Here is a 10,849-nt window from a genome sequence, read left to right on the forward strand (position 1 = left end):
TGGTTGGTGTCTACTTGTGTTTTTTTTTTTCCTTTAAATTGTATTTGGTTAATATTTTAAAATAAAAATATATTTATTTGAATAGATAAATATAAAATAATTTGAAGGGCAAAAAGAGGTCGCAATGGTTATTGATTAGGTCTGAGATATTCGGGAGAAGAGCAAAAAGAGTTTGTTAACGCTGAAGGACCAATAGCGATGGGGCCTGCTCCCCCACAGTACCAATAGCAAGAAACCACCTATATCAAATCTTTCCCATCCATATTACTAGAAATCTATTGAGTTTTTATGGACAAATTTAATTTCCAAACCAGCAGAGTTCCCATTCTAGCACATTAACAATGGTGGCAAATATAGTATATGTGTAATCTATTTCAATAGAAAATAAAGAAATAAGGAAAAAAAAGTGGAAAGTTGTCCCACGATCATGTTATTTTTAATGGATATAAAGAGGAATTCATTTAGTAATATTAGTTTTTTTTAAAAAAAAAATCTTGGTAATTATAGTATGTTATCTTTGATTCTTTTAGATTAGACTAAATGATTTATATATTTTAGCAAACTTTTTTAGAATTAAAAAAAAACATTTAAATGGTAGTATAAAATTTTTATATGTGCATATTATTAATAAATGTCTCTTATATAATTACAATGAACTCTTTACAATAAAAACATTCAAAAAATTATAATTTTAATATTATTATATTAAAGTTTGTTGAGTTCTTAATAAATTTTTTTATTTACATCATATACTTTATATATTTCTATTATGCAAAAGAATTTTTCAACAATAGAATTCATTACAAAATAATTTATAAATATTATAATATAATATTATTTTGGATAATAAAAAATATTTTAAGTTTACGTGCATGGTTCCAATACAAGAGAGGTAATTATACCGCCGACTGGAAGGATGAGATATCTTGCTCCTCCTGAATATGTATGCCCTGCCATCTCTACAGAGAAAACTCATGTTTACATCTTTGTCTTGTGGTGCTAGGGTGACCAGGGGAAGAAGGCCAGTTGATGCTGATGGAATTGTGGTCCAGGAGAAGGGCAAAAAAAAGCTGCAGATGCTGAAAGGCTATTATGGGTTGGGTATTGTTTGCATTAGGATACAATAGCTTTAGTTCTAGTTGTAAAGCTAGATCGATTAATGTTAGGTTTTGCTCTAGAAAAACCCAATTGTTTTAGATTTAATTGTCTAAGTATAAAAAGACCTAATAACTTTGAATTCGGCTTCTTATCAGTGTTGGGTCCTGTTTCCAGCTGGAGCTGTTAATATTGAGTCGAACTGCAAAACTTAATCTCTATTGGGTGTAGCATGATCAATGTTCTTTATTCTCTTTATATTTTTTATACATTTTAAAAAATTATTATTATTGACTCATCACAGTGTATGGAGCAGTATGCTAGTCATGGATTAAAGATTGCTTCGATTTAAATAATCGAGGGGGAATGTACAATGAACTTTGATGCTTGGCTTTTGCTCAAGAAAAATTGTATCCTTTTCAATGATTTTAGAGTATAGTAATGGGAAGTGGTAATACTTTTTAGTTAAATTGGATCCATCCACGTCTATTCACACTTCCTCAGAATCCAATTAAATTTGGCTGTCTCTAAGCCATCAAGAAAGCATAAATTGCTGATAACAAAAAGCATAAGAGCATTTTAAACCCAAACCAAAAAGAAAAATAAAATAAAATAATGAGCGTTGTCTCAGGATGTGTTTGGGATAGACTCGTACAAAAAAAAAAAAACCCTAGCTTTTGATAGTAGCTTTTTTTGCATTAAATAAATTGTAATAAAAAAAAGAAGCAATTACACCTCACCAGTTACCATACCTCTATCCCAATACCCTGATTACGAATTCAAGTTAAAAAAAAAGAAGAAGAGGAAAACTAATTAGATTTAGAGTTACCAATGTGTTTTTTTTGGTTAATTTTTATGGTATTTTTTACTTAGAAATTTATCAAAATAATATTTTTTATTTATTTAAAAAATTATTTTTGATATCAATACTTTAAAATAATTTAAAAATATAAAAAATATTAATTTGAAATGAAATAAAAAATAAAATAATTAAAAAACACTTTTAAAATGAAAAATAAATAGATTATTTAATGTTCCATACTTGAAGTTAAAAGAAGCATATCATTCTGACTTGGATCTCATTGTATTCTTCTTCTTTTTTAAAGCATGATATTAATCACCCCACTTTTATAAAACTAATGGATGAGATTAAACACATCCAAACTCTTAATTTTGCCCAACTACAAGAACATGCTTCTACTTTAACAAGCCTACAAGAATCTTCCACTCGAAAGTCCAAACTCAACAATCATTAAAAAAGAAAAAAGAGAGAGAATGCACATCGGAATGGACAGTTACAATTCGGAGATGACTTCAATACCGTGGGCTAAAAAACAATTATTGTAATAGTTCGGACCAATCTATTATACATTGTCTGTTTTTAACTTGATTGTCTTCAAGATTTTATTTCAAGTGATGTAAGCTAATTTCTAAATTTGATATCTTAATATATATATATATATATGACAAATTAGCATATATATTATTAATAAGACCAATAACTAATCTTTTATTTGTTAATATAAGATCTTACATTTCATCTTTTTAAAAAGCTCGATGACCACGTCGATATCATTAAATAGCTAATGAGGTCGGTTCTAATATTAAATATAACAACCCTATTTAAATTGTTATATATTATCTATTTTGGATCTTACTGTTATTATAATTTTGTTAATAATATCACGAGCTCACTTTTAAACATGACATTTCAAAATAAATATGAAAGGTTTATACCAGCACTATTAATAAAATTAATAAGTAACTCCTTACTTATTAATATAATATCTTATAATTATAGTAATAAATAAATTTGTTACGTTACTGATTGTTTATTTATTTTATTATATATTTTTTGATTTGATGGCAAAATATCAGTGCATGCAATTATGCAACGTATAAAGGTCATGTCATGATTCATTAGTTTGAAGCAAGCAACGAATCAAAGGCGGAAAATAAGTTGAAGCAAGCAAACACTTCATCTACTGGGAAAAAAAAAATAAAAAAATAGAGGTTTCCACTTGCCTTCCTTTGGATTCACTCTCCTTTATCCACAACTCTAGCCTCAAAAGTTTCCTGCGGTACCTAACCGTTGATTTTTCAAGTTTACATTGTTGGGGTTACTAAATCCTTTCTGGGTTTGAACACGCAAAATGTAAAAGAAAAACAGAACACACTAACCTATAAGTTTCTAGGTATATACTAGCCGGTCCAAAAAAAATTAACATACAAAAGGGACGCTCCAGCGGTAGTCGTGTTTACCTAGAAGTAAGAAAAACTTGATGCCCAGCTGACTAACTTGGATCATTTCATAAATAACAACCTTTAAACAAAAAATTAAACAAGTTCATCATATCTTTTTTATTAAAACAATTTTTTTTTCATTAAAGCAGTTTTAGACAATATAAAAATTAATTTTTACACTATCCAAAAATACTTCAATCAACTTCAAAAAAAAAAATTGTTTTTATCTAGAATACCAAACACTTCCTCAACGCGGCGAGGAAATTGTAAAACATTGAAAGGCATATATAAGGACACCTGTTCTCCTCGCTTGACAATGCAGGTCAGATGCTTTCTTTGGGTTCTATAATTTACGTAAGCACGGGCTCCGATGATAAAAAGCTAGCCATTCCACGGAAATCGACACCCAAAGTCACTTTGTTCAAAGTAGACGGCTTCATACATTCACAAAAGGCACATTGCGAGCACCCAAAGGAGACCATAAAGTATATGCTCATGATGCTAAAACTAAATTACTGCTTGATGGGTGTTTTTAAATATTTGACACACTGATAAATCCCATTAATCAAACAGCATCCCTTAATACAGTTCCATGAAATAAGACAGACAAAATGTCAACGAAGCCATGAAAAGGTAACTGGAGAAACTTTTTGAGGGCATTCCCCAGAGACCAACACTGGATTATAAACTACATATTGCACATTGCAAAAACAATATGCTCCATTATCTATATGACCTCGGAAGCTAGAAGTAGGTACCCTCAGGAGGCTGGACCAGCTTACGGTTGTGTGGTATTGCCATCTCCTTCTTCAGCTGTGTCAGTATGTCCTCCATGGTGTACTCTCGCTGCCAATTTGCAAGAAGTCCGAACTTTTTTGGTTCCACCTGCATGAATTGCATGTTGTCAGCTTCTTACCAAACAAAAAAATTGGATAACGCCCACGGATATGAAACATAGACTAAAGTATGGTAAGAAACCAAAGTGTGGATGAACCAGAACCATGGGAGTGGAAAATTGGGTTTTACACATTAGCATCCGGATATCATGATAGAAAAAACCACTCCCAGAGTCCAATAATATTAGTCAAGTAAGCAAAAAGAAAAAAAAGAAGTTATTAGTTAATTTATAAAATTAGATAACAATTACGTTCTGCATTCTACTAATAGATTGTTTCATTCCCCACATATTAATTAGAAATTCTATTTCCCCAAACTTGGAAGTACACTAAATTTTTTTTATTGTTTTGCATGATGAACTATCACTTTGGGATGGATGAGTACAAAATGTTGCCAGAAAGTTCCACGGCATGAATCAAACTTAAGCAATCAGTACAACATAGAATAAGATAGATAAGCAGAAATGTGCTACCATACCACTCCAGTTTCATGGTTAACACAAGTCATATTGATCCGTGAATGAAAGCGAACACTTGGTGGTTTCTCCGGGTAATCTTTATCACAGAAGAGCTTTAACTGATAAATTCGACCTTCATGTACAGTCTGACATAAAAAAAAAGCCATTAAACTTGTAAGGTATCCAGATTTGTAGAAGCTAAACCCACTAACACATGCCACCAAAGATTTATTCTGCAGTAAGCGCCCACCAAAAAAAGATTTTCTTTTTCTTTTTTCACTTCAATTGTTTGAATAAAGAAGCAGTTTAAAAGCTAACTCCTCCTTTTTAAAATTGTTACATTTAATCTGAATAGTTCCTCCTTTATTTTAGAGATTTCCCCAAGCAAACTAAATCAAACAAATTTAAGCCAGTTAGCAAATCTAGCATCACTTCAAACATGTAATACACAACGCTTTATCAATGGACACAGATACAGTAATTAAGTTCTCAAAGTCATTAAAGAATAAAGCAAATGAGCTCATTGCCATGATTAATGAAAGCCACCACCTATACTAAAGGAGTTTTTTCAAAAAAAAAAAAAAAAACTGAGTATGACATGTTGTAATGAATGACACCCAACACTGTGCAGTCTAAAGCAAACCTATCACTATGCTTAGCTCAAAACCAAATCTTAAGCAGCTGCATAGCAATAACAAGTCAAGAGTCCAACAAATTGTTAAAGATACTATCTGTTGCATTACAAAAACCACCAGAATTTCAGGCCTTTAGGAACACCAAACCTAGGATCCATACAGATGCTATATTTCTTTCTGTGTTTGAAATAAGATCATTTACTAGGCCAGTGGCATTCTCAAACAGAATGCATATACATGCAAATGCACAAGCATATTGTCTCATCCTATGGACAATTTTAACAATCATGAACATAAATATCAAGAATTTACATTGTGAGGACCAATTATAGTGCCAGTCCAAGAGCGCATGTAAATGTCATCTCCATCATCCATTCCATAGCTTACTGTGCCATCTCCAATGCCTTTTTCTCCACGTTCAAGTTCCTCCAGCAATCTGAAGTTCCGAGGGACTGCATGGAAACTTAAATAGTCAATATCACCCAATCTTCTACATCATCAATGAGATAAAAGGAAAAAAAATAATAACAATAATAATAATAATTGAAATGCCAAACAAGTTCATGCTCCAAACTAACTGTAAGACAATTAGAGATTTTTACAAAGATACTACCTAATTCCATTGTTTTCAAAGACATAACCTTCATACAGTAAAAAGCTCAGTTCTTGAAGAGATAGAAGAATCCACTTAATAGTTTAACTCAACAACTAGAAATTCTACAAATTTGCTTAAAGTATGATATGAACACGAGCCTGCACAAGTACAGCCACACCTCAGAATCCACCAAACCAAGACCTGACAAAGCAACGCCCAATAAGTGTGAAAACACCATTATAACATTATTAGCTATATCTTCCGGCAACCATACAGAAAACAACACCTCGCCAATTATCAATCTATAACAATCATAGACCAAGTCCTGAACACGTTGAAGTGAAAAATTCATCAAAAACATAAAATTTCAGTTTCCATAAACAGACTGACTGCCATGATAATCAAGCAGATTAGACCCATACACAATTGCAATCACCCAATTTAAAGAACCCATCAATTTTACAAATAAAAACAATCCAGAAGCAGATTTAATAAAAAAAAAAACGCAAGATAAATACAATCATTACAGGCTAACAACAGTACCCATAATCCCAAATTAAAGAATTGAACATAGCTCAACAGAACACACAAGATGGATAAACAACAGAATCTATAAGCTATCAAACAAAAGGCAGAAGTCAGAGCCCGCGGATCATTGAAAAAAATCGAATAAGGGACTAACCCACGACACTCGATCCTCCTGAGCCAAACGTCATGGATTGTTTCACTATTGAGGCTCCTGTTTGTCGGTGTTGATGAGATCTGGTTGAAATGGAAGAAAGAATAAGAGAGAGCGAGGAGTCAGAGATAGAGAGAAGAATCTTGGGAACAATGAATCGACTTGGCAAAGTGGAGAATAAACTTTGAGCAAATAATAATAATAAAAACTCATGTAGGCTCTGCTAGGATGTTACTGACCGTTAGATCCTGGTCAGTAAACCTGGCCCGACTCCATCTATATATGGATTGGATTGTTTCAAATTTAATAAAACATTATTATAAATAATAATTTAAAAAAATCTAGTTAACTCATGATTCAGATAAATCCGGACAAGATTTAGTATTTTTTTTAAATGTATAATTTAAGATAAATCCGGATTTAGTATTTTTTTTAAATGTATAATTTTAAATTTATTAATATATATACTTTATATTTCTAAAAAAAATTATATTTTTTTAATATAAAATAAAAAATTATATTTAAATACTTAAAAGGATAATATTATATCTTTTTAATATATAATTTGAAGTTCTTATTTATATATATATATATATATATTCTCTATTAAAAAAATTATGTTTTTTTAATGTAAGATTAAAATTTTTTTTGTATATATATTTTATGTTTACAAGAAAAATTTTATATTTTTTTAATGTAAAATTTGAAACTCATTAACATATATACTCTATGTTCTTAATAAAAAATAATTTTTTAATTTTTCAGATTGATTTGGATTGACATATAAAACCCGGGACCCGGTCTCTTGGCCGGGTCAACACTCAAGCCGGGTTTAATAACTATGCATTAGATAATATGGTAACTTATATTTTTTTTAAAATTAGAAAGAAAAAACTAATTGTTTGATAAAACAGCTATTGTTTTTTATATTAAACTTGCTTATAATTTAAAAAAAAAAATTAATTTTGTAAGAATTATAATGATTTTTTTTTTTAAAAAAATTTAATTTTGTAAGAATTATAATGATTTTTTTTATCTATAAAGACTTATTTTTATTTATTTTATATGTAAAAATTCATTTAATAACCGTTTTAACTAAACACTTATATTTTAAATACACTTTAAAATTTATAGCTAAAAGTATTTTTTTTAAATCTATTTTTTAAAACCACAAAAACTACTCTAATGTTAAAAATATATTTTGTTGGTTAGTTTATCATTTATACTGCTATTTTGGGCTCAAATACTTGAAAATAGTAATTAAACATCCATACAGGACTAGATGAATGGGCATGCGATGTTGCTAAAGTGGTGAGAAATTCTTAAGTATTTTCATTAAACTCAAATAAATCAAATATATGATTTGATTAATTTTTTAGATTAGATTTTAAATTAAATTATATAAATAATTTAAACATGACTTAGTAGACTTCACGAATATAAAAGAAAAAAAACAAATAACCAATATATATATATAAATTACAGGTGCACATGTTCAAAAACAATATAAATGATTAGTAAAATCATAGTTTAACTTAGAAAATATCAATATTATATTTTTTAAACATTAAAATAAAAATATATTAAATTGAACATTATCAATTTAAAAAAACCTATCAAATTTATGACTCAGCTATGAATTTCATTAGGGTCAACAAATTTTTTATCTAATTATATGATAAGAATATAAAAATTAATTTAAAATTAATTAAATATTAAATAATAAAATTAAAAATAAAATAATAAAATTTTTAACTAAAACCTAAATTGAAAGATGAGATTGAAAATATTTTTTAAAAAAAGATAGGCCAACCACATGTTTTAGTGGTCCAATGTGACTAAACCATAAAAAAAGTATGGGAGCTTGGCTCTAAGATGGATCCAGAAGCCTGGGTCATACTTTTTTTTTCTTTTTTTAAGGGGTAAATAACTATTTTTTATATTTTATTAAAAAAATAATAAACAATACATTATTTGTTGTGAAAGATAATGTGTCATTTGTTGGGTTATAGACATATATTTTAGCCACTATTATGGTTATCAAAAAAATAATAAAAGAATAAGTTTTTTGGGTTGGGTATTTATATTTCAACCCATTCTTACCTAAAAAACCCATAAGGTTTAGAAACAAGAAAATAAAATAAAATAAAATACAAAAAACAACCTTTCAAAACCACTTAACCATCTAAGAAACTCAAGGAAAAAAGGTAATCATATTATTGACATCTACAATGCAATATAGTGCAACACTACGTAGTCATAATGTCTCACATCTTACTTTTTTATTAATAAGCCATAACTTTATAGGAACTCTCATGGAGGATATTACACACACTACTAAAAATTTAACAAATAAAAATAAAAATGTTGATAAAAAAATATTTTGTTAGTATAGTGATATAACATTTTCATGGATAATCTCCGATAAAAGTAGTGATGAAATGTTTTTCATAAGTAATTGTCAATGAAAATTATGATAAAATAAAAAAATAAAAAATTTATTTGTAATTTGACTTGTCAACAATGCTAATAAATTAGGGATGAAAATTCCATAGGTAAATTTAAATAAATTAAAACCTGAGAATTGTCTCTTCCACCTATTTCTTCTTCTTCCCTGTAAAAATAACAGCACCCCTCCTCTAATTAATTATTAAATCTAAGCCACCCAACCCACTAACATCAACCTACATTTGTTAGTAGCGTCAACTACCCTTTTTTGTTTATATTTCTTCTTAACCTTCTTTCCACTGAGTAAACAAACTTACTCATTTTTCATAACCCTTATATGTTTTAGATTAATTTATTAAATTTTGTTGTATTATTTATAATTAACTTGTATATTTAGTGTTTTATTATTTTTTCATAGATAATTTTACTGTATTAATGTATGATTTGTAAGTTAAAGCATGTTTGAGATTTGAGAGAAATTAATTTTATTTGTTATTTGATAAAATTAAATTTGATTTTGTAACTTATATATATGTTATAATTGAACAAATAATTGTTAATTTAATACGTATCAATTATATTTTGTTGATTTTATTGTTAAATTAAGAGTTTAAGTAAAATTGATTTTTGTGAAATTGATAATTAGTTATTAAATTTTGAGTTTATTTTTAATAAAAAATTAAATTTAAAATTAATATTTATGTTATTAATAAATATTGTTATCAATATTTGATATAGAAATTAATAATTACATTATTCAAAAACTAAAAGTGAGATTAAGCCTTGCAAACAAAAGAACAAAAATATATCCATTTTAATAAGAAGTCTTATTCAAGGTTATGCAGAAAAAGAGAATCGAGAAGCCTAAAGTCTGTGATGTTGCTCGTAAAGTTGCTCTAGTATATGCTTTCCCACTTTTAATGTTTTATGATTTGTGAATTGGGAGATGTTACCTTTAGTTTCTATTTACTAAGGTGTTGTAGGTGGATTCTTTATGCTTTTTCATTTTAATGGTTTTTTCTCTCTTATTCAATGAAATCAAGGAGAGAATCAAGAAAGCTAAGGATGAAAACAAGGTAACCAAGACATGGAAAACACAATCCAAGCTTAAAGGTGTTGCACCTAAGGATCCTAAACTTGGTGGTGGTGGTGGTTTATTTGTTTGTTTCTTTTATTTTTTAAAGTAGATAAAACACTCAAAAGTTTCTTATTTTTTCTTCCATATGTGTTGGTCTTAGAGGTCAAATTTCAATTATAGATTTTGCCGATGATCTTGGCTTGGAACATTTTTTTTTTAACTTGAATGGAAGGCTTTTTAAGCCATTAATAATTGTTGTTCTTATCTTGTTTATTTATGTTTTTCTTCTTTCATTATGTTTAGTTAAGTTTATTATGTTATAGTGAAAAAGTTACACTAATGGTGTAATAACAAGTATAATGTAAACTCAACATGGACTTTTAATGTTTGATACTAACATATTTTATATTTGTTATCTTATTTACTTTTAATACGTTGCTTGTTAAATTATTAATCTAGATTTGTGTTATATAACACTTGGTATAACAAATACTTGACACTTTCATATCTTAACCGTATGGTATAACCAATACATATGCTATGAAAGGAACTTGATTTGTTGTTAACATAAGTTATAATAATGAATAGCTGACAACATTTACAAGTATTAGCTTTATTAGAATAAAATAACTAATGTAATCACGTTAACAATTTATAATCCGATTGGAACCTCCTTTGTGTGTGGTTTCCAGTTGAGTAATAAAAAGAGTTTATACTATAC

General features: G+C 28.2%; 1 protein-coding gene across 1 annotated transcript; it reads right to left on the reverse strand.

The window, feature by feature from the left end:
* Nucleotides 1-3,815: 3,815 nt before the first annotated feature.
* LOC105139339 (ubiquitin-conjugating enzyme E2 variant 1D) lies at nucleotides 3,816-6,783 on the reverse strand. Its single transcript, XM_011045741.1, has 4 exons — nucleotides 6,606-6,783; nucleotides 5,641-5,780; nucleotides 4,714-4,839; nucleotides 3,816-4,224 (listed from the first exon to the last, which is right to left on the reverse strand). Exons 1-4 carry the CDS (start codon nucleotides 6,637-6,639, stop codon nucleotides 4,084-4,086), a joined length of 441 nt encoding a protein of 146 aa, XP_011044043.1. The 5' UTR covers nucleotides 6,640-6,783; the 3' UTR covers nucleotides 3,816-4,083.
* Between the last annotated feature and the right edge of the window lie 4,066 nt (nucleotides 6,784-10,849).

The sequence above is a fragment of the Populus euphratica genome, unplaced genomic scaffold, assembly GCF_000495115.2.
Source record: "Populus euphratica unplaced genomic scaffold, PopEup_1.0 scaffold177.1, whole genome shotgun sequence".
NCBI classification, from domain to species: Eukaryota; Viridiplantae; Streptophyta; class Magnoliopsida; order Malpighiales; family Salicaceae; genus Populus; species Populus euphratica.

What these genes read in the sequence shown, in the direction of transcription:
- LOC105139339 (XM_011045741.1), bottom strand. Translation starts at nt 6,639, where the DNA reads ATGACGTTTGGCTCAGGAGGATCGAGTGTCGTGG. An exon ending in AGGAGGATCGAGTGTCGTGG is followed by an intron (nt 5,781 to 6,605) that starts GTTAGTCCCTTA and finishes GTTTCCATGCAG; the next exon opens with TCCCTCGGAACTTCAGATTG. An exon ending in CTATAATTGGTCCTCACAAT is followed by an intron (nt 4,840 to 5,640) that starts GTAAATTCTTGA and finishes TTTTTATGTCAG; the next exon opens with ACTGTACATGAAGGTCGAAT.